We start from the raw sequence: 25,088 nt of genomic DNA on the forward strand, positions 1-25,088 counted from the left end.
CTACATTAGAGCAAATACAAAAACAACGGGGTGGGCATTTGACATTAATGTCTCTCTTCTTCTTCCCCCCTTCTAATCAATGGAATTTAATTTATCTCAGCAGTAGAGAAGAGAATCACAGTATAACACCAAATCTTTTCTTCTACCAATCCATTAATAAAAACCACAAGAATTTTCTAATATTTTTTTCTTTGGAAGAAGAAGACTTTTCTAATACTGAGTTTCATGTATCAGTCATGCTTAACAAGCTTGATTCGGTGGTTTCATCAGTTTCAACAGGACTAACAATGGCTTGAGGGCATTAAAGAACCCTATTTCTAATTCAGGGCAAAACAGAGTACGTCAAAGGCTTCTGATATTTATATTTCTGGGAAGAAGATGCAACATTAGCTATCAGCAGTACTGGATTGAATCAAATCATAATCCTGGTCTCAGCTGGATTCAGGAGTATAGACATTCGCGCCTGAGATGTTTATCCTGAGATGTTTATCTTCCAAAAGTCGTTGTGTTTCTGCCACTCTGATACGCATTCCTCTTTGTCACACTAGTCCTTCAAGAACTTCTCTGAGTACCACCTGATGAAGCACTTGTGTTAAGCGGCTCTGAGATTAGCACATAGAAATGTCGAAGAAGAATCACTCCTCTTGTCTTTCTTAATCCCCAATCCCCATAACATTCAGATTCAGAATTCCTTCATCTGCCGAGAGTTTTGGATTTGCAAAATCTGATTGCAACTCCAGTTGAGCTGTATGCTATAATTTCCATTGGGAACCTCAGTTGATAGGCACATTTGATTCCACCGCCGTATAACAAGGTTTAATGGAATTTGCGTCCATGAACTAATGAATTCCATATAATAAGGTTTAAATGAGAAAACAGTTTTCAAGAATCAATCTTCAACAAAAGCATTGGCAGGGTCATGACAGAGTTGTAAAACATAGCTAGTTTCTCTGATTCTGATTTGAGGGTGGATGCCCTTTTTGTTTACACAAAACCGGGTTGTGGTCTGGCCAGGAAGGGGTCTGGTCATCGATGGCGGCCGGTTTCTAATGGTGGAAAGCAGTTTATGGGATAAGAAAAAGATGGGTGAAGAGAGAATCACCTGAGGATTGGGTATGGCATCAAAAAGCATTTAGGTAATTTTATAACACATTTTAACAGCAAATTTAATTGTGGGTAACTTATAATTTGCATGTGGATGCCGTGTAATTTGTTCTAAAATCAGTTTCAGTTTACATACACAAGGGCAAATCATCGAGTGCAAATTTAAGACCAAAAAGGAAACTAATTGTGGATAAGGGATAATTTTAACTTTTGTAAAAAGTGAAAAATCAATAATTTTTCTCATTTAAGTGGGTTAGAATTTCTCCCCAAGTTAAATAGGCCACAACTAAAAAACTGTATATTATAAAAAAAATGACAAATAAAAAACTATAAAGGAGGTGATAACTGAATAGAAGTGTGTGAATCTTTTAATTAATTGAACATTTCCAAATATCTACCGTTACATTTGATGAATTAAATCTGATTTGTTCAAAAATATCTACCTTGGTTGCCATTGAAGTGACATTAAATTTCAAAAAGGAAACAAACAATGGAAACATCGAATTCTCGTCAGGCAATTAGAACAACTTCTTTACCAACTTATATATTATTTTCTCCATCAATGTATCTTTTCTCATTCAAATCAACCAACTTCTCTCAAATTTAAGCGTTGCAATTACTTAAATGTTTAATTTGAAGAAATCTTTCTCACACTTAAAAGAACTGTTTTTCCATGGATTCTTATGGGTAAAGAACCACCAAGGAAAAAGCCACTTTTAAAAATCTGTGATTCCATTAGATCAACATGAATACCCCCGGAAGCCACGGGCAGAACACCTGGTAGAGAGACTCAATCTTGAGTGAAATAAATACCGCGACTTCGGTCTTTTTCAATAAAATCATCACGTAATAAATCAACAAAGCCCAAGGTAATTTCTCTTTCCTCTCCAAGTTTACCTACTACGGTACGGGCGTGAATATGATCTCCCCCAGACATACGTAATGCTTTAGCTAGTACACGAAAGTGCATACCATGCTTCTTCTGTCTACCAATAACTGCATGCATTGCGCAATGGATGTGAAGAAGTAGGCCATTATCTCGGCAATAATGAGCCAAGCTCGTATATGCAGTGAATCCCCCGTCAAGTAGTCGTGCATTACGATAGGAACTCCCAATTCTCTGGCAAATACAGTCCTTTTGATCATTTCTTCACATGTACTTGCTGTAACATTCAAGTAATGTCTTTTGATTTCACCCGTTTCGGCTTGTGATTTATAAATTGCTTTGGCACAAAATAAGAAATGGTCTCTCCAACGCATAAATGGTTGGGAGTTGACGTTTTCATCATCCTTGGTAAAATCAAGTCCACCGCGAAAACATTCATAAACCGCTCTACCATAGTTCTTAGCAGATAACCCCAATTTTGGTTTAATAGTACATCCCAATAGGGGTTGACCATATTTGTTCAGTTTATCTCTCTCAACTTGGATACCATGAGGCGGGCCTTGGAAAGTTTAAACATACGAGGTAGAGATTCGCAGATCCCCCAGACGTAGAGCGCGTAGCGCTTTGAACCCAAATACATTACCCATAATCGAAGTAAACATGTTAGTAACAAAACCTTCTTCCAAAAGGTCTAAAGGATAAGCTACATAAGCAATAAATTGACTTTCTTTTCTAGCAACTGGCTCAATTTCCTTTACCTCCACCGTCATAAGGCATTATCTCTCACACTTTAGATGAAAGTGTACAGTCTATCGGCTTTAACCGGAAATCCCTATAAAAAAAAAAAAAAAAAAAGGTCAGACTCAAATCACACTGGCTGTTTCTATCACCCAAAAACATTTGTGTTGTGAATAAAATCTTAACTTTGGTTCAAACCGGTTCGCTCTAATTTAGCGCCGATTTGATTGGTTTACACTGATAAAACAAAGCCATTAATGGGTATGCCCATAAGCTAAGTGAAGGTCTAATCATGACCATTTAATTCATCATTATAATCCGACGATTACAATTAAAAGAAGATCGGGTGGGAAATCTATATACAGGGTGACGTGCTCATTCAAAATGTAAGAAACTCAGATCTACTGAAATTCTTGTTCTTTCTTGTTTTCTCCATTAAAGCTTCTCAAGAGCTCTCAAAGAGCACTGAAACCCTAATCTTTACCTATTAATGACTAGATCGTCAGAGACGCAACACCGATCTAGTTGATCAGCTCCGTTTCTAATGGATCCTCTGTTTACAAGAAGCGAGAGTTCAACTCAGTTCAGCTGATCAGTTCGGTTCAGATCAATCTAGATATGAGAGGTTTGGTGCTTAATTCACGGTCCAAGGATCACGGCAAAATCTGCACCAACATTTTGTATCATGAATTCATGATTCAAATTCAATCAAAGTCCCATTAAATCTATTCAAACCGAGCCAATAATATGCTTGAAATCCATCATCACTGGAGGTTTTTCAATTTTCACCCGTAAAAAAACAAACAAACAAATAAACAACAATGGGTGATAACTGGTGATGGAAAATTAACCTCTTAAGTAATGGGGGAAACCTAAACTATTTAACGAACAGGTGAGATTTAATTCAATAGATTTAACTGTGAAATCTCAATGAGCGTTTACCAAAGTCATTCACATATCCGTGGAGCTACAATTTAGCCAAAACTATATATAAATTTGTCTTATTGTCTTTTTACTTGATAATTACCTTTCTGTAGGTTTCCTCCCATGTCTCAATGTTTTGCTACTTGATCTTACGTTTACAGGTTCATTGCCAATTGAAGTGTCCACCACAGTGTCATAATATAATATATGAAATGAAACCAAATACTTATTCTGTGCTGAAAAACCAATCATAAAAATATGCTTCTTAACCTCATGCATAGCAAATAGTAATTTACTAATTTGTGAAGAGAAGAATTGATTGAGCGGAGTTTGTCATTCAATAGATGTGTAGGTATAGTTTTCATTTGAATGTTGTGTTCGTATATTTTTTGAGGGATTTTCCCCTTTTCTTGGCTTTTTTAATTCAAATCGCCCTTGTTATTGTGGTTATTCTTAATTGAAAGAGAAAAATGAAAACAAAATTATCTCATTCAACCTAAAATACATGCATGACTAGAAAATGTACTTCCAGGGATAAAGGCACATAATCTATTTTCTGCATTCTATCTACCAAAAAGTTTTCTACACTCTTGCATCTTGATTATATTATTGTTAATTAAAACAAAATTAATTCACCATTTTACAACTAAATAAGGAAGAATAACATCTTTTATGGGTAGAAATCCTGAATACATAGACTCTACAACTGTTATTTGCAGTAGCAGTTGCTGGTAGCTGCCAAAGTTTGAGATTTTGCCATGCAATAAAAATGAAACCGAATGGTGTAGAATCAAGTAGTGGAGTTTATTTATAAATAAAAAGTTTTATTTTTATATTATAAGCTGGGTTTAATAGTTTATTAATTTACAAATAAAACCCTCTCTCTCCTCCTCTTCTAAGAAATTGAAAGCTGTGCAAGAAATTCAAGAAGAAAAGAGAAGGAAACAAGAAGAAATCAACAAAAGAAAAAAAAATTACTATGAAGCAAAGATTTCAAAGCAAATTCAGTCAAAGTTCATCTTGAAGAACTGGAAATTACTCAGCTTGAAGGCTAGATCTAAAACGCCATGTGAAGGTTCATCGATGACTGATTAACACATTTATGTGTGAAATCTTAGGGCATAAAGCATGCATTTTACACACCTTGATTGGAGCTATCTTGGGTTTGATTTACCCAAAAAAAAAAAAAAAAAGTTGTTTTTGCAGAATTTATAAATTTTCAGGACTTGAGCGAATATTTGGAGTTTTGAGTATTAAACATGCGATTTTACATGTCAGAGATCCGTTCAAATTCTCAAATGCGAAAATGGGCCTGACCTAGAGCATGATGGGCCATAGATATGATTATGGGCCAACTCCAAAGTATTTTAGAGATAAAGAAGCAAATTTTGATCTACGGCTGAGATTAAAAATTATTAATCAAATCTACAGAAATATTAGTGAGAGAGTCCTAATGGAGAAAAAGAGTCATTGCACACCTCAATATCTTATTTTCTATTTGGGACTTGGTCAAAGAAAGAAATAGAAGAAAAAAAGGAAAAATCCCGTTTTTTGAATGTCTTTGTCCAGTTTCGATCAAGCCCTTCATTGAACGGTCATCCGGTGTCCGATCGAGTTGATTTTTGGAGGAGAGCTTTACGATATTATAACCTTAAAATCCAACAGTGGCATTTTGTATTTGATATCTCTAACTCTGTCCAATTGGTATGCCAAAACCCTAATTGGTTGAGTCAGATAAGAAATTTGAGTTTTATTCAAATTCAGCCGTGCCTCATATCCCATGTAAACTCTATAAAAGGAGAGCATACTCCATCAAGGGAGAATGTGTTCTAGAGCTTAGGAAAAGTACATTTTCTTTTTTCTTTGGTTTATTTAGGCTTTCTTTAGTTTTCTTTGCTTGCATTTGTGAGATTAAAATTTATACATTGAATGTTTAGGTTTACTTTTTTTATGTAATGCAATTCAAATTCAAGTTCTTAGATTCGTTTTTCTCTGGGTCTAGCAATTGCAGATTTAGATCATTCTAGATCTAGATCTGGTTGTTAGGGTTGGTTAAGATTCGAATCGTTTGTTCAATCGCAAGCAAGTAACCTTCTTTATTAATCTTCTTTTCTCCATCCATTCCTACTTCTATCTACCCGTCCATATTCTTAATTTAGGATTTACTTTCAGCATTTATTTATTGTTCTCCCTTCCCCTGGATCCTTGGTCAGAGATGCCTACAGTCGTGCCTCTCTTTGGTTAAGGCTTCATTTTCCTTTTATTGCTTTGTTATTTACTTTTTGTCTTTTTTTTTTTCTCTTTAATATCCGTTCCCCCGATTGATGGAGTGTAAGCTACGGCAAACGGTCCATGGTCAAAGTCATTATTATTATACTCACATTCCCTCGATTCAGAGCTGACACTCGGATCACTTCCCTTTTCCTTTTATTTTTATTGTTCGTATTTTTTTCCCTGTCTTTTATTTATGCATTGATTGTGTTTAATTTATTTTTCATTTTAATTCGATTACATTAAATGTATAGATTAGGATAGTTTAATTTAGTTAATTAGTTAACAAAAATTAAATCATTCCACTCTCGCATTATTATTAAGAAGTTGAATTCTAAGTGGCATATCTCCTTGAGATCGACCCATCAGCTACACGATACCGTGTGCTTGCGGTTACTTTTAATTTCACAAACAATGACCTCAACAATTGAAACTTTGAGATAGAGGAGAACTACTTCTCGACATCATCGAAGTTAAGAATTAGAGAATCTTGTGCTGAAGGCGATGAAAATACTGGTCGTTTCACCACATGAACAACATCTTCCTCCGTTATCAGAGAAACAGAGGTGGCTGGGAGCATTGATGGAGAGGAATTCAAGGATCGACTAAAACAAGGGAGATTCTGGAGGAGCTTTGGAGATAAACGAATCACCATCAAATGTTCTAAGACTCTTTTCTCTTCTTCATCTTCTGCTATTACTACGATCTTCTTATCCTTCTCCTCCTTGTGATGAGCAACGAAAGCTGAAACCAAAATAAAATTTTCTGTTGTCTATCCATCCTGGTTGAGTTCTTATAGGGAGGTTCCGACGTGGGCTCGGAGTGGTAGCTTTCATAAACAAAGGATGAATCAAAGGCTATTTGGGAGAGTGGGGTGTCAGCAATGAATAGATATCCTATGAGCAAGGTGACCGAGAGGATATATAATTTCCAGTTTTTTAGGTTGAACTTTGACTAAATTTGCTTTGAAATCTTTGCTTCAGAATAATCTTTTCTTCTTTTGTTGATTTCTTCCCGAATTTCTTGGACAGCTTTTCAATTCCTAAGAAGATACGGAGAAGGTGAGAGAGTCTGAATCCGGATCATCACCCCCGCCGGGCTCCCATCAGGTTTTCCACCCAAAAAGGTGGGGCCCACCACTGAAAATATGAAGGAAAAAAAAAAAAAAAAAAAAACCTTCCCATCACCACCCTGGCCCCCCCCCCTGTTTTTTGTGGTGGTAAGCCGTTTGTGCTCCCCGACGGGTCGCAGATCCGAACTCAGAGAGTCTGATAATGGATTTTATTTTGTAAATTAGTAAACTATTAAACTCTTATAATATAAAAATAAAAAAGTACATTTACTAATAAACCCTCGCTATTTGATTTTGCACCATTCGATTTCATTTTGATTACATGGCGAAATCTCAACCTTCGGCTACTAGAAATAAAAATCCTTTAAATGGTCATACAAACAATAGAGTAGTCTTCTTAATCTATATTTAAGTTGTGTTAGCTATTTGATTGAAAACACGTGTAAAAGATGTCAAGGGTTGATTTAGTTGACAAAAAATCAATACTTCATAATATGAGATCAGTAGTTTCGATCTCCTTGAGACGATGAGCTATGTTCTACTATATACTTTAAATCATATATAAAAACTACCTTAAAGATATAATATAAAAAAAATTGCAGAAATCCCATTTTCAATTTTTTTTAATGTTCTTTAATATTTACCTTGATTTTTTTTTTCTTCTATAAGATTTACCTCGAAGTTATTATCTTTTGTTGAAAGTAAATAATGGGACAAAAATTCAATTTGGTATGTCAATTTTATTTTTTAAATTGATACAAAAATGATAATAAAAATTGAGAACATATCATTGGGATTTGGGAGGGAGAAAATAGAAAGACAATAAGGTTCTCATACACCTATACCTCATCAACCTTTTCCCTTGTGTATAAGATTGATAAAGAAAAATACAAAAACATACTTTGAGTTGCGATATGTGAATAGTGTTTGTGGAATCATGTGCGTGTTGCACAAAAGTAATTGTCATAAAGAATACAAGCACAAAAAATTACGTGGTTCGGCATCTCCTTCATTCTCAGTTTTAATTAGGGGTGCAAGTTTGGCCTTGGAGGCCCTGACCCGCCCTAAGCCCGCCCTGAGCCCGAATAGGGCTTAGGCTAAAAATTTTGGCCCTGAGGGCGGGTTAGGGCCAAGGCCAAGGGCTTGGGATTACTCTCTAGCTCGCCCAGCCCATCCGGCCAATCCCTGATCTTGGCCCTGATCTTGGCCCTGATTCTGATCCTGATTTTGGCCCTGATCTTGGCCCTGATTTTGACTTTGATTCTGACCCTGATCTTGGCCATGATCCTGGCCCTGATCTAGGCCCATGATTTTGACCCTAATTTGAGTCTGGACCCTCTACCTATACGGAAAGGAATTAATTCAATCCACATGGGTGAATACTTGACACGTGTCAAATTTTAACTAATAAGGTTGATCCAATTATTATTCAATTTCACATTTGAATATGGATGACTACAAAGTTTAGTGTGATACATGCCGGACATGAAACATTCATAAAAATTGAGAACTTCACTCCCAAAAGAACCAAAGCATGTAAAACCTAGCAAGGTCATTCGGCAATGGCTTCCTCATAATAACTGTAAACAGCAACTCATAGAAAATCAACTCCTCCTCTCCTGTTCTTGTCAAAATCTGAATCTTGTCTTCTCAGAAGATCAATAGACTCCGATGCATAACAATCAGTTGAAATACCAAGTCTTTAAAGTTGACTGCCAAACCACAGGAAGATGATGTTCAAATACAAGAAGATCACTGTTAGAATTACAAAGAGTGACTCCAAACTGCCTGAGGTGGAGTGAATCCACATTGGTCTTTAGAAAATTTTAATGGTCACAAGAACACATACTATGGTTGGGTTGGGTGGAATTGGATGAGATACTGTGTACCAGAAAATTTAGTGTGGGGACAAAAATTGGCTGCAACTCTGATCCAACTGAACACATATACAAGATTGTGAGACTACACATCCCAAAGCTTCTTTGTGTAGACCATCCTCTTCCTGTTGCTAGCTACCTTCATCATCTAAAAAATATTAGTAGTTTCACTGAGGTTGGATATCGATGGAATGAAAAATCGAAGAGAAAAAAACTAACTAAACAAGGAGTGAAAATTTCAAAGAAGAGGAAACCAACTGAAGTGTTTAGTGTTTAGAGAGAGAGAGAGGGAATGTGTTCAAGAATAAGCAAGACATCTTTTTCATTCAATATTTAAAAGAAAGTAAGGGATAGGATAGGATTTGTCCCAGTTCTTTGCTTCATTAATTGTGTATTTACATATGAATGTCATATTTTCATGTCACTTGTTCAATTATCTCTTTATTGGTTTACTCCCATGTCTCAATGTCTTGCTTCTTGATCTTACATACATAGAGTTTACTAATTTATTAGCAGTAAATAAAACGATTGAAGTGTCTACCACACAATCTTGAAATATATAAAATGCAGACAAATACTTATTTTGTGCTGAAAAAAATAATCAAAAAATTGTGCATACAAGTAGTAATCCATGAAGAGAAAAGGAGTTTGTCATTCAATGGTGTAAGGTGTAGTTTTCATTCATACCTTGTGTTGGTTTAATTTTTGAGGGATAGGTATAGTTTGTATTCATAGGCTGTATTGGTATAATTTTTTTTGAAAATTTTTTCCCCATTCTTGGATATTTTTATTTTTTAATATAGATCACCCTTGTTATTGTGGTTATTCTTAACTAAAAGGGAAAAACAAAAACAAAATTATCTCATTGAACATTTGAATGTAAACTACATGAATGACTGGAAAAAGTATTTGTAAGGAGAAGATGCATGATCCAAAATTTCTGTATTCTTCGTTCTTAATTGCATAAGTTAATCAAATGAACATTCATTTATTATTTTATAACTAATTAAGGATGTCATAAGATTTTTTTTATTTTTTTATTAAGGTAAAGACTAAAGAGCATGAATATATAACTTTACTTCAGGCAGTTTTAATTGGTCATACTAACAATAGAGTAGCCTTCTTAATCTAAATCTAAGATGTGTTCTTGTTAGCAAAAAAATGCTTCTAAAAAACTTCAAAACCTAAGGGGTTGGTTTAGTTAATAAAAGACCAATGTTTCAAAATAGGAAATTCATAGTTCGAATCTCCTTCAAACCGGTAGCTAAATCCCACTATATATTTTAAATATATATAAAACCTACCCTGAAGATATATAATTCCCAACAAAAAATTCACAACTCTAAGTGTGCATTTGATAACATTCTTTTATGAGAATGACATTCTTTTCGATAATGATTTTCTAGCATTTTTAAATAAAGAATGGTGTTCTTAGTACAATTTTGACCATTTGAAAAAACTTGTGCTGAAAAGAGAGAAAATGGATAGATATGTTTAACAAGCTTCTTGCAGGAGATGATAGATAATTTTTTTCTTCTTTTTAATTCTTCTTATAAAGATGGGAGGGAGTTAGAAGTTGTGTGTGAATGAAATTTGGGTGAGTGTCTCTCTTTGTGCCTAATTTTGTATGTGCCTTTTATTTTTGAAAACAACGAAACAAGTCAAAGTTGTTTTGCAACAAACTTTTTTACACACGCAAACTGGACCAGTTCGTTTCCCAAAAAGCGACCCATTTTACCAAATGCTTTTTAGCGTTTTTCCAGTGATATGAGAATGAAAGAATGGCAAAAATTGTTCTTGATCCATTACCAAACGCCCTCGTAAAACCCAATCTTCAACACAGTTTTTTTATTTTTTATTCTTTTTATGTCTTTTTTATTTACCTTGAAGTTTAACCTAAGAGTGCTTTTTTATTCTAAGAGTGCGTATAGCATAATATGGGTTGTGAAATATAAATATAGATAATTTTTATTCTTATTACTTAATAGGAAACCTCTCTAATCTTTTATTTTGGTCAAACCTTTCTTATCTATAACTGGTGAAGAAAAACATTTCAAAATTTCCTAATTCACTTTGTTGTTATGCATTCTAGGATATCAAACCAAACCCATGCAGCTTGCTTAGTTTTTCGCTCAATTACAAAATGTCCTTGCAATTGCAGGAAATGTCAGTGAAAGTGATGAAATTGGCAGAAAGGATTGGTGAGGTTCAATAGCAGCTCGTGTTGCATGCATTATGCATCTAAGATTCTTTTCCATGAACTTGGAATGAACATATGATTCATGATCTTAACCGTTAATGAAAAAGGATATGGAGAGGGCAGTTCTGAGGATGGATTGTAGCACACTTATGTCGCGGCCTTTATTGGTAGTAAGTCAGTGGGATCTACAAATTGTTGAGAACTTGTTGAGGAATTTACACGAACACTTGAAAGGTTATTGTAATCACAAACTTGGTCAGAGCTGAAACGTACCAGAGGTACTTTCTTTAAAGTATTTAGATTAGACCTGTAAATGGATAGCCGAAATCCGCCTCCGAATTCGTATTCATATTCGTTTAAGGGTATCCATATCCGAAATTTTTCTTACCGGAAAATATATGTATCCGTCCTCTAAGCAACCGGATTCGGATTCGGATAATTGCTTATCGGATTGGATAATATCCGGATAAATTTTTATCCTGATAGAGTAAAGTATTTAACATTTTTTCTTTAAAAATAGATGATAATCGGATTCGGATACCGGTAATCGAATTCGGAAACCGGTATTTGGTAATCGAAAATTATAAATTTATAATAAAAAATAGGGATAATTACTGTTGTCCCCCTGTAGTTTGATTTTATTACTAATGAAACCCTGTTCTTTACAAAATTACTGTTGCCCCCCTTCCTTATAAGGGTGTTAAGTTACCGTTAAGTTTGAATATGTAATGTCTAATTTGCCCTTCATTAAAATTAATAAATCAAAAAACGATGCTACCACATTTATAAAACCAGATTAAATGTCAAATTTACCCTAAACTTCATTTATTTTGCATTAATGAAATGGGCAAAATCCAAATCCGATTTGGTTTCCCACCTTCACAAAACTTCATCTATTTTGAATTAAATAAATGAGCAAAATCCAAATCCGATTTGATTTCCCACCCTCACTAAACTTCATTTATTTTGAAAAAATTGTAGGTGATATTCAGTTTCCAATTTGAGTTGAATTCGATTTTCCTTCCTCTCCGGTTTCTATTTGAGTTTTATTTAATCATTCTTTCTTTATTTGGTAGTTTTTTTTTTTTAGAATAAAACGGATTATAGTTATTTTTTTGTCCACGGGTAATTAGGTTGTACTTGACAAAAGGATAAATAAGTAAAGAGATAAGTATAAGGGTATTTTGGGATTTTTGAGAAAATATAAAGATGCCACATCATCAGTTAACTAACGGAACTTAACAGTAGGGGGTCAATAGTAATTATAAACAAAGTTGAAGGTTGGATTAGTAATTTTGAAAAGTACAGGGGATCCAGTTGTAATAAAATCAAAGTCGGGGGAATAGTAATTATCCCAAAAAAATATTAAAAAGTGACAATTATCAATCAATAATCGAATAGTTTATCGGATCGGATTATTATCGGATATCCGATAAAGTTTCGGATTCGAATTCGAATGCCTAGTCTAAATTTTTGCCAAATTCGGATTCGGATTCAAATAACGGATTTGCTAATCGGATTCGGATACTGGTGTATCCGAACTGAATCCGATCCGTTTACAGGTCTAATTTAGATACCCCAATTTGTGCAATACGAGTACCAAATGTGCCTTCACCCCCAAGATCAGTCAGCCCAAACCTTTAAGGTTTTACCTCAGAAAGGTTACTTCATGTATAATCAAGTTGTTTTTACTGCCTAGCAGGGAGGGAGGGAGGGAGGGAGGGAGGGAGAGAGAGAGAGAGAGAGAGAGAGAGAGAGAGAGAGAGAGAGAGAGAGCTCCAATGGTTGTGGGTGAAAGGATAAAGTCACATCCCTTTAGGAGGGTAACTATTCAACTCAACTCCTTATACGAAAGTACCTATTCAACTGACCTCCCTAAGGAACGTGCCTCTTTGATAACATCTTCACACTTCCACCTAGCAATGGGCTTTTCGAATTAGGGCCCATGAAAAAATGGGCTTTCCGGATAAAGGTCTATGACCCACGATCCATGTCATATGAAATATTAATATTAATTAATTTATAGCTATATAACTATGGTTGGGTTACACTAGAGTTCAGGCATGGTTTGTGTCCGCACATGGGTTCACCCGTACTGCATAAGTGCGATCCTTAACCCCAATATATAAATGAGATAATCAGTTCCTTTCTGCTCGATGTGGGACTAAAGTCTCTGTTATAGAAATCATAAGATAAAAGACATAATTAAAACATAAATATTTAAATAAAAAAATATACATAAGTTATAAACATTTTTCAACACGAATGAAGTAATGTCCCTCCACCTTAACGGTTCTTTTGCAAAATTGATTAGACCATATCAATTCATGTATTAGATGGTTGTGGTTCCACGATATTAGAAGCATATAGAGACACTACTTATTAAGGATAATTCTAGTTTTTTGCAATTTTGAGGGCAAAACAAGAAAATCACAAGCAATCCTAGTAGAATATAGGGTCACCCTAGCCGCCACTACTCCATAGGTGCAAGGCTTCAAGAACTCCAATCAAATTCAACTACCTAAATGCATGTAAAACTTCAAGAACTCCACTCAAACTCAACTACCTTCTCCATGAGTGTAAGGCTTCAAGAATCAGATTCAAACTCAACTATTTAAGAGACTGCAACCAATTGTGTGGAGGAGGAAAAATATTCAATAGGGTAGTTGAGACTCCACTCACCCTTTTTGCCCTAAGAAAACGGAGCCACCCCAATAAAGATAAAGAAATGACCTTTAGATTCTACAAAAGAAAAATCTTAATAGGGCTTTTCTTTCCCTCTTTGTCAGGGTCCAATTTTCGTCTCTTTTAAAACTTTATTATTTTTTTTCTTTAATAGTAAATGTGTGGGTCTACATTAGACTTGTAAATGGATTGGATTCGGCTCGGATACACCATATCCGAATCTAATTAGCAAAATCGCTATTCGAATCCAAATCCACTAGAATTTTAGAGAAGGCATCCAAATTCGAATCTAGAACTTTATCGAATATCCGATAATAATCCGATCCGATAAACTATCCGATTCTTGATTGGTGATTATCATTTTTTTTTAAATTTTCGATTATTTGATTACCGATTACCAATTTCCAAATCCGATTATTAACCCATTTTTTAGAGAAAAATATTTAATACTTTACTCTAATCGATTTTTTTAAATCCGATTATCGATAAATCCGATTATCATCGCTTTTCAGAGAAAAAAAGATGTTGAATACTTTACTCTATCCAAATAAATTTTTATTCGAATCTGAATCCGGTTGCCTAGTGGACAGATAGAGGTATTTTTCGGTAAGAAAATTTTCGGATACAAACACCCTTGAACGAATACGAATGCAAATTCAAAGGCGGATTTCGACTATCCATTTACAGGTCTAGTCTACATGAGTTGTACCTTTTCAAGAAATCCATTTTTTTTTGTGGAGAAACCAGCATTGGTCTTGTAAGTTATTATTTACCACACCAATAGTGTAAGCAACCTTCTCCGGTTGTTTTTCTTTCTCTAACCTATTTGAGTTTGGGTTTATCCAAAAAATAGATCTAAGACATTCCATGGAATCCCCCTTTGAAGTGGAATAACAACCAAAACAGAAGAATACCATAATAAGCTCAGCTTCAATTTGAACCAATAAATAGGGTTAAATGTTCAATAGTCTCTCTCTCTCTCTCTTTCTATACCATGACATTGAAAAATATTCTTTTCTTTTTTCTTTTGATTGTTGGAAACTGGAAAATTTTACCTCATTTTTTTGTTGTTAGAAAATTATCTCATTGCTTCATCCATAATTCTAAGTTTCCACACTCAAAAGTTTCTCTTCTAATTGCTTCCTGAAAAACAAAACAAAGGGAAATGACAACCTTGTGCTGGACCAACAACATATACTTCCAGAACACCCAAGCCCAAACTAACTCCACCTTTGCACCTACGAATCTGGATCCTCACCCCGTCGGGGTAGCACAGAGTGCTCCCCGAGGTTCCTGACCACACAAAACGTGGGGCCCACGGATAAAATTTAAATTTGTTTTTTTTGTTTTTTCCAAAAAGTGTTTTTCACCGTGGACCCCACTGCTTTGTGTGGTCAGGAACTGTCGGGGAGCAGATCCGGACTCTGCACCTACAAGGTTCAAATATCTTGATCCAAGGCTGGGCATTGCTGAGCATGGAGTTGGGCCCAACCCAATTACACCATGCCTGTGCACTTGTGCAGAGCTCAGGCTGAGCATATATGGGCTGAGCTCTAGTTAACCAGGAGTGAGGATTCTCACATAGAGATTCAACTCATTTCCTTTTACAATTTGAGTCGCCTATCTTTCTTTATTTCTTTGGTTAGAAGCCAAATTTTCATACTTGCAAAGGAAAAATCATTTGCGTTGATGATTACAAAAGTTCTAAGTTTAAAATCTGCATCTCTTTCCTTCTTATCTTTATACCAACCAAAGATAACATGAGAAAAGGAGAGACAATAATTTATTTTTCTGCAAAAATGAGATAAAAGTTTTCATTGGAAAATAAGAATAAATATAGAGTAATTACAAAGGAGGGAGAAAAAAAATTCCTTTTTTTTTTTTTTTTTCTTTTCTTTCTATTAGCAAGTAAAATTGTAAATACTTGTGTTTTTTTTTCAATTGCAAATTTATTATTTCATATATTGTATTAATGGTCTATCTCCAATGGCTCGAAACATAATCAACACTCGTGTAGATGTTGGATACGCCACTAAGGCAGCCTTGACCGAATTGGGTAGGGTTGGCCTTTCTAGCTAGTGGAGTAGGAGAAAGAAGAAAAAAAAGGTGGGCAACAAGCCCGTGGATTTTGATCCTCTAATGCCTAGATGCCTTGTAACATTATTATCGACAGTAAAAGATTATGCCATGTAAAAAATTAGTAGAATACATTGAACAATTGCTCACGTTTCCCCTTTCAACTATTCATCTTTCTTTCATGACTTACTTACTATCTCTAGGATCGAATAAAATACCTACTTTTTTTTAATTTTTTTACCTCTTAAAAGAAAAATATTTAATTCTTCAGGTATGATTACAAGCCACCCTGCACTTTGAAAAAAATAAAATTAAAAGAAGAATAAAAGAACCATCAACAAACACTAAAGTGATTTTAAGTGATTTTTTTTATGTTAAGTACTAAATCTTTGGTTAACATAAGATTGCACTAGCTTTAAACCAGTGCTTCTTCTCATGCAATAGTAGATTAAATGATGACATGAACTATACAAGGAATCTAATTTAATTTAAACACTTTTGGAACACCTTTGCTATTTCTATGTCGGGGAAAAAACATTTCTTTACTGTTAAAACTTTTGTTTGTCTAAAACTAATTCGTGGCTATCCAAAAGAATCCCAAAACACTTTAATAAGGCATAGCAAAGGCAAAATCTGCTCATGTGGACATTAGAATCTTTCTCATTTTCATCTTTGTTGATCAAGAAAAAACAAATAAAAGGAAAATTTTATCTGCCACCCATGGTGCGGGAATAGTATCTGTTTCTGTTTCTATTATGCTTTGTTTAGGGATTATTAAAGTTAATGATTTTGATTTTTATAGATGCCTATTTTATTTGATAGGCCGGGTGTCATTTTGATGTACTTACATTTTAATTACATTGATAATCACATTTTGATGCCGTTTCTCTCATTTTTGTATATGGTCATACGCAATATCCAAAGACAAAAAAATAACACACGCTCTTCCTCTCGAAGTCGAAAGTTAACAGCAATACTTATGTGAGACTATCTATATGATGAATTGATACAATTAAAATGCCATTTCATTCTCATTCTCTCTCTCTTTATGGACTTAAGTAACAGATGAAAACAAAAAAGACAAAAACTGAGAAGTCAATATTGCATAAAACCAAAATTTCAATAGTATTAAGAAAAATGTCATTTTTTCTCTCCTTGTGCCATTGTTACATAAGTCAGAGAAAAAAGAAACAAAAATGAAAGACAACAAAAATCTCAAGTGTGGGGTAGAGAGATTGCAGATGAGCCATTAATGAAAAGAGCCCATGAATTGATTCTTTATGAGAACTGAGAGGAGAGTTGCTAAAGCCAAATAGCACCTGCATCTTTGAGCATTGGTATCAAAGAGCCATTGAGATGAAGGGACATAACATCATTAGTTGAACCAACTAGTTTACCTCCTATGAACACAGCAGGTACAGAAGGGTTTAACCCAAGCCTCATTAGTGCCCATTCCATCTCTCTCCCTTTGGAGTCTTCATCAAGCTCATGAATAGCTGGACTCACACCCAGATCATAAAACAATCTCTTGATGGCATGAGACATACAGCATGAAGTCTTGCTGAAGATCACCACTGCTTTCTGGTGTGCAAACCTGGTTATCCTATCCATTCTCTTCTGGAAATGCAGTTGCAGCAGAGACTAATATATATTGAGATCCAAAGATACACTGACTGAGAAGGGTTTTATCCTGAAGAAGAAACTGAAACACTTGAACACTAGAACTTGTTTAAAGAAGGAATTGAAACAGCATGAGTAAGTGATGAAGGGTTTTGTTTTGGGAAGAAGATACACTGAGGCTGCTTTGTGTGTGAGTTTGAGAGTAAAGATCTATGAAGAGGCCAGTCTTATTTATACAAGTAAGCCAGTGAAGGATGATGGATTGAGATTATTTAATCAAGAAAAACTAAAGGATAAAAGGCAGATAAAAATCAAAAGCATGAGGTAGGCCATGTTTGGAATCCTTTATCGTCATCATCTTCATCATTTGGTCCTCTTTACTACAAATAGAATGGCAAGTTGCAACTACTCCCATATATGAAAATAGTTATATTGCAAATAGAATTCTTATGACAAAATGACAAATATATATATATATATCCTTGCCACTTGTTTGAATGTGATTTGCTGATGATGTAGCATCTGTGCTGATGTGGTAAAAAATAGATATGGGTTATCTAGTAGAAAGTGTAGGGATCACTTTTTCTAGTTCTATCATATCTAATATTCCTGTGAAATTCACTGAAAACAACTTGCATGCATAGAAGAACAAAGAACATGATAATAGAAATTTTTTTTAAAAAAAGTCAAAACAATCAAGCACACACAATGTCAACAGCTGAACCGGCCAGCCGGTTGGTTTAATTTTCAGCCCAAAATTGTCTTTCCCTGTTGGCTAATGTTGGTTTATATAGAAGTTGGATGAAATCAATTATGATTAGCTAAGTGGGTTCATCGTATGAGAACATTGGGTACAATCGATGCGATTTAATTCAATTCATCATGTACTCTATGGGGATTTTTCGTGATTTTTGGGTCAGAACTGGTGGTCAATAGAGATCAAATTCGATCGATGGGAAATCAACTTTAGATGATTTGACTTGTTCAATCTAAGGATTGACACCTTTGGTTGAAAATTTAGGTTGGGATTCGCATTGAAATGACCAATTCAAAGTATGTTCTTGATCAAGTAGTTTAGATCACTAATTAATTCAGGCAAATTCTAAGGTGATGCTTTTAAGTTTTGTATAATCTACTCATCAATTAGTCATTACTCATGTGTTAGTGTTTCTCAATTGAACCTACCAATGGAATCCTAGTAAGTAAGCAATTAAGTTAGCTAGGTAGGCTCCACCTTTGTTCCCTAAGCGATGAGAACAATTTAGAGACGATTTGATAAGAATATCTGGGCTTGCTTGCTTCCTTGCCTGGCCCATACTCAGCCACAAATGTCAATCGGTCGGCAGATTCGAATAAGCAACCAATCAAGAAAGAGAAAAGCCAAAAGGTGTGGTTTGTCTACATCCACATCATGTCCATGTCATGTCATATATTTTATAAATACATCTTATATACACACTTATTATGTATATATGTGTGGGATCATGTTAGTATGGTGTACAATAGATACATGCCCAAGGGATGGGGGAGGTGTGGGGGGGAGGGACAAAGTTCAAACTCAAGACTTCGACTTACTGTCTCTAAATTGGAAGTTGCCACCACTATAGTAGAAGCGCATCCAAGATTTTAGTTTGACCTAGAATTAGATTGAGATTGAAACCAGCTTAGCCTGATCTAACGGTAGGATCATACCCTGGGAAAATTAGGGCTTCAAAAAATCACCTAACAATCAGTGCTTGTGTATATACTTGGGACACCAAGTGTCGATAGTCATTCCACGAACGTTGCCCCAAAACCGAATGTTGAGGGCGCGATACAACTCTTGGTAGGCGGGCAAGCTAAATCCTCTACTTTAGATTAAAAAAAAAAAGAGTAATTGGATTATATTTTGATGCTTTGGTTAGGTCGACTACTCAGTCAACGAGTAATATTCGATAAAAGACTAATGAACAATTAGCGAAGAGAAACTTTTAGCATAATGACATGTATATCTAGCCAAACCAAGTATTCGATAGATTTTGTAACCTCCAACCTTTGAATTGGATTATACAAAGTATCTAATTTGTAAGTAGGAATGAGAGATTAAATGATGAAATTTACTATTTTAAGAGTATGATTATATCTACATATCGTAACAAATCAAGTTGCCTTAAGCCTGAATGGGGTTTGGGAATAAGATTTTAACCCTGAGCGGCAAGCAAGGTCAGGATTGACTGTTCTCAATCCTATCATCTTCTAGATTCTTTACGTATTATTTCATTGTTTGGCAGTTAGGATCAACGTCAAGTGTCTAAGCTAATCTGGACCAACGTTGTAAGAAAAAGAAAAAAAGATTAAGGTTATGTTAGATTTAGGACCAGGGTCACAGTTAGGTTGGGCATTTAAGATTAAGGCCGATCAAGATATTAAGAAGCTCAATCCAATTCAACCTTCTATGCAACCCTGGTTCTAGATATTGTATCGTATCCATTATGTTGAATCATACATACTGATTTTGCATCTTGTCGATAATAATACCAAGTCAATACCAAATTGGTTGCATGATATGGAATAAGGAGAAAGAGCTAAAAAAATCTATCTTACCTTTGAAAGAGAAGAAAGGAAAAATCTTGCCAAAATTACCACTCTCATAGATATTAAAATTCACTCATTTTTTATTCTGATGCCGTGTGCTGAAACCATAGAAAAGAAAAAGTGTTATTCCTTTGTTGTCATCATTCATCATCAGCCTCAAAAGAGCAGTAGTAAAACTCGTGTTTGTGTCTTTCTTTTTATGAAAAGCTAAAATTCACTTCTCTATAAGGATATTGGAGAATATGTTTTTCCCTTTGTTTCTGATTCTCTAATTAATTAAATAAGAAAGAGTTATAATATACCTGTGAAGACATTAAATTATTTAATTAGTGGGAATGCCGACATCCCAATTAATCTAGCTTCCTTTATAAAAATATATTTCATGCCCATTTCTCACATTATTAAATTTCACTGTAGCCATGATAAAAATTTATCCAAAAGAAAACTTTATAGCAATTAAAATTATTCTGAGATAAAATATTTTTTGTATGAAATGGAGTTGAAGATTTGAATTATTTATTTTCGATTGTTTGATGGTGGTGAACATTTGGGGATGAATGTAGCAAAGATGTAACAATGATAAATTTCGGTTCAAGACTTTCTAAGGGCCTGTTTGGTTACATGAATCCAGATATTTGAAATATCTGGATTCATGAATTTGAGAATTATACTCGTTTGGTTGTAAAAATCTCTAGATTCATGAAATCTAGAGATTCTCCTTTTTACACTAAAAACGTAAATCTGTAGATTTATGGGTAAAGGGTGAAATCTAGAGATTTTAAAAAAGCTATACATTTGCACATTCACAAAAATCACGTCAATCAGATAGTTTTTTAAGATGAATCTATAGATTTCATTCCACAATCAAACATTTAATTTTATAAATTATGATTCCATAGATTTGAAATCTCTAAATATTTGAAATCTCCAGAGTCATGTTACCAAACAGACCCTAATAAAACAATGGATGAATCTCCAAGATTACACGTTGAGAAGGCCTCTCTCTCTCTCTCTCTCTCTCTCTCTCTCTCTCTCTCTCTCTCTCTCTCTCTCTCTCTCTCTCTCTCTCTCTCTCTCTCTTTATTTTCTGTGAAGTTCCGGTTAGGGGGAAAAAAAAATCTGTTCTCAGTTTCTCATTCTCTCCGTCTCTCTCTGTTTTCTCTTTTTCGACAACAGGTGGAAGTTTCAGGTTATCTGAAGAAAAAAAAAATCAGGTAGATGCGAGCTCCAGTAGTGCATTCTGCAAATTTGAAAGTTTTACATCGGAACTAGAAGTTTCTCTCGTAGATCTGGAAGCTTTGCTACTAAGAAAATCTCGTGTTGCTGGTCGTGGCTATCGTTTCTGTCCTTGTGGAGTGTTATCTCTCTGTCCTTGTGGCGTATCGCCTCTTTGGGTGTTTGTGATGGAGGATACGTATGTCGTATTCTTTGTGCTTAATTGTTGTTGTAGTTGTTACAATCCTTTTTTTTTTTAGGGTTTATTGGGCTCGACCATTCTTTAGGGATATTTGGTCAATTTTCATTCCTTGGTTCGGACCAAACTTTATATTCTCATGCATTTATCGAATGGAAAAATCGTCATACATTTCCAAAACCGCTACTACGGGATACGAAGATGTAGCCATACCGATCTAAATTGCATAAGAAAGCCGTATGACTAAGTTACGATTTTATGCCGGAGGCGAGGATGTCGGTCGTTAACATTGAACAGCCCCTTGTCGTCCTTCGGTAGATTAGGGCAGAATTTAAATCTCTGAAGTACCATTTGAAAACTTACTTTCTTTAGATTTCTGAAGCGTTCCATCTAAACAGCTTTTGATGGTTCTTAGTTGGATAAAATCATAGATGTCTTGATCTTCACAGGCCAAAGGATCACTCCGCAGCTCTTAACGCTCTTAGTAAGAATTCAGTCCTTTAGGCGCAAATCCAATAGTTTGGTTTGGTTTTGTTTTGTTTTGGCTTTCTTTAATTCTGTCGTTATATTGGTATTTCTAAACCCTAAGCCTGATCAAACTCTGATCCCATAGTCTTAGAACCCTTGTTTTCCTTTGAATTCATTGTAGTTATAATCTATAAGTTGTTTTGCATGAATGATCAGGCTTCCATTTCTGTGAAGCTTTGTTGAAGTTTGACAAAAGTGATTGAGTAGATGGGCTCACTGGCATTGGATTCCTCAGTTGGTTCTAAACTTAATGTGTGTAGTTATATTGTATCTGTAGCGTTTTACTAGTAGAAGAACATCCAGACTTGAATCAACCACTTTGTTGAAATTTTTATCCCAACCTTCAAGCTCAAGACATGAATAGGAGTCTAAAATAGAATGCTTATCTGCCTTCACTTCATGTAGAACTAGCAATTATGCAGATTATGTTGCTATTTTGACAATGACAAGCTGATCCAACTGAAGCTCAACAGCTGGAACTGGTCCAACTCAAATAGGGTTGCAATCCTGTCAGTTGAACAAATCAGTACTGACTGGGACGAATCCTTAAACCGTCTCCTATTCTAATCCCTTAGTTCTTTTTGTATATACAATCAATTTTCTTGTTTACAACATTATGGTTGGAAAGGCTAGATGCGTGATTCACCTTCTGTCGTAATGGTCTTGTACCTTCTATAATGGAAAAGCCTTTGGTTTGGATGCTGGCACTCAAAAATAGTTATACTTGCTATCTGCTTGGAGGAGGAGGTAGGAACCAAGTCCCCTGTTCCCAGTACAATTGTGTGGTTTGTAATTGGGATATAGAGTTGAACAGCCATTTATGCCTTCATTTGTGGACATTTAAGGAATATCCCGTCGCTTTTTCAGTGAGGTTTTTAAACTTTTTAACTAGCAATCTTGGTTAGTTTCTCTATATGATGCATTAGAGCTGTCCTCTCAATGATGAAGGTATTCCTTGTCACAGAATCAAGTCAAAACAAGAGTACAGCTTTTGTTGCAATGTATTCGGAAGGAGTCCCGAAAACAGGCCTATCTATATATTTCTCATTTTGGTGTATTGCGACTAGCTGATTCTAAGTGAGAAAGATTTACTTAAGTAGGCTTAAGTTAATGCAAAAGGGAAAGTAGAAGCTCTGAACTAATAATGAAGTCACCTTTTCATATTTTACTCTCAAAACATCCAAATTGTAGTACTCTGGCCAATTTTTTTGGTGTCTTTATCTTTCATGGGCGAGAACTAGGAGGCTTGAACTTGAGACTTCCTAGGAGGGTGGGCTTAACATGCCATGCTCTACCATTTGCATTAAGCAGTTTCTCTCAGCTTCTTATTCATTAACTGGGCTTCTAGGGAGAATGACCATCTAGTTAATTCATCCACCTTTTCTTTTTTTTTTTCTTTTTTCAACTTTCCTTCTTCCTCTTGTTGTTGTTGCTACTGCTCCTGCTGTTGTTGTTGTTGTTGTTTGTTGTTGTTGTTGTTGTTATGAGTGTACAAGAAATCTCAGCTGTTTCTTTTCAAATTCAGTAGTGTTTTCTGATCGACTCCTGGATGGATTTAGTCACTTATAGTGAATCCTGATTGAACCTAAATATCTGAATGTGGGATATCTTCCCTGAGTGAGGGCCTCAGGGCAAGATTTAGTTGTTTACTTCTGGTTTGCATGACTAGGGTATTTTGTTGGACCTGGAGATCCATGATTAGTAGTCTACAAAACTACTTGTGAAATTCCACATTCTCTATAAACCAGAGTTAGATTACAGGTAGCATTAGATCATCAGATGGCATGCTAGAGTAATGTCTTGAAAGTGCACCCCCCCCCCCCCCGAACCAGAAATTATAAAAGAAAAAAGAACCCACCTAAATCTTTGTTTCCTACTTATAGGTCTGATATTCTGAAGCATGGCTGTGGCATCTTAAATCTTAGACATTGACAGACATACTCTTCCCTCTCTATCCTGATCATTAACCATGTAGAGCCTACTTGTTGGATGAACTACACCAGCGAAATGCACTCTCTGTTTGCTCTTCTCCTCACTGGCTTGACGTGCAAGATGTCAAAATTCTTTAGCCTAGTATTGACCCATCTCTATAAGCAATAGAAGAAGAGGCAAAAAGAGGAAGACCAATGTGTCAAGAAAAGGAAATTGTAACTTTATCAATCAAAAGATATCAGCCATTACAAGTTGTATCAGATGCTATTTTAGATTTTCCTTCTCTCACATAAGAGTGCAGTTACCTACACCGGGAAAAACAAAAACAAAAACAAAAAAAAAGCAGAGTAGCAGAGCAGAGACTGGAGACTGGTGATGAGCTGGTCAATAAAAATAGCTCAGGGATTCTTTATAAGAACTGGCGTGTATGTATAGTCTTACTAAAGCCAAATAGCACCTGCATCTTTGAGCATTGGTATCAAAGAGCCATTGAGATGGAGAGTCATGACTTCGTTGGTTGAACCCACTAGTTTACCTCCTATGAACACAGCAGGTACTGAAGGACTTAACCCAAGCCTCCTGAGTGCCCACTCCATCTCTCTCCCCTTCGAGTCTTTGTCAAGCTCATGAATTGCCGGGCTCACCCCAAGTTCATAAAACAATCTCTTGATGGTATGACACATGAAGCATGAGCTCTTGGTGAAGATCACCACTGCTTTCTGTGGTGCCAGTTTACTCACCCTGTCCATCCTTTTCTGAAAATGCAGTTACAGGGACTACTAATGGGAGTGAAGAAAATGCTGGTACCTGGAGTGGTAAAGCAATATGAGTGACAAGGTTTTTGTTATAAAGAAGACACTGGACAACTTCAGCTGATCAAAAGGGGCAAAGCAATGTGAGTAAGAGATCAAGGGTTTTGTTGGGAAGTGATAAGAGGCTTTGGGTGTGAGCTTGAGAGTAAAGACCTGTCTAGAAGCCATATATATACAAGTCAGTGAAGGGTGGTGGATTGGATTGTTTATAATTAAATGTAAAAGGGATCTAGCCCTATGAAGATGCAATGATTGGATAGGTCACGTGTGGATACCCTTGTCATCTGGTGATAGTGATACTGCCACTGTAACCAATATCACTTGGGTTCTTGCTGATCTTACTACAAATGGAATGACTAGTTTCAACTAAATCCA

General features: G+C 35.4%; 1 protein-coding gene and 1 pseudogene across 1 annotated transcript; both read right to left on the reverse strand.

Annotated features, from left to right (window-relative positions):
• Nucleotides 1-16,940: 16,940 nt before the first annotated feature.
• LOC149019289 (monothiol glutaredoxin-S10 pseudogene) lies at nucleotides 16,941-17,636 on the reverse strand (annotated as a pseudogene).
• Nucleotides 17,637-24,206: 6,570 nt separating this feature from the next.
• Nucleotides 24,207-24,673, reverse strand: LOC149019290 (monothiol glutaredoxin-S10-like). The gene has a single exon (XM_089153319.1). It carries the CDS (start codon nucleotides 24,648-24,650, stop codon nucleotides 24,342-24,344), a length of 309 nt encoding a protein of 102 aa, XP_089009445.1. The 5' UTR covers nucleotides 24,651-24,673; the 3' UTR covers nucleotides 24,207-24,341.
• Between the last annotated feature and the right edge of the window lie 415 nt (nucleotides 24,674-25,088).

The sequence above is a fragment of the Hakea prostrata genome, chromosome 4, assembly GCF_041222555.1.
Source record: "Hakea prostrata isolate BN-2017 chromosome 4, UWA_Hpros_2, whole genome shotgun sequence".
NCBI classification, from domain to species: Eukaryota; Viridiplantae; Streptophyta; class Magnoliopsida; order Proteales; family Proteaceae; genus Hakea; species Hakea prostrata.

Bases quoted from the DNA above. Each gene is read 5' to 3' on its own strand.
- LOC149019290 (XM_089153319.1), bottom strand. From the start codon at position 24,650: ATGGACAGGGTGAGTAAACTGGCACCACAGAAAGCAGTGGTGATCTTC.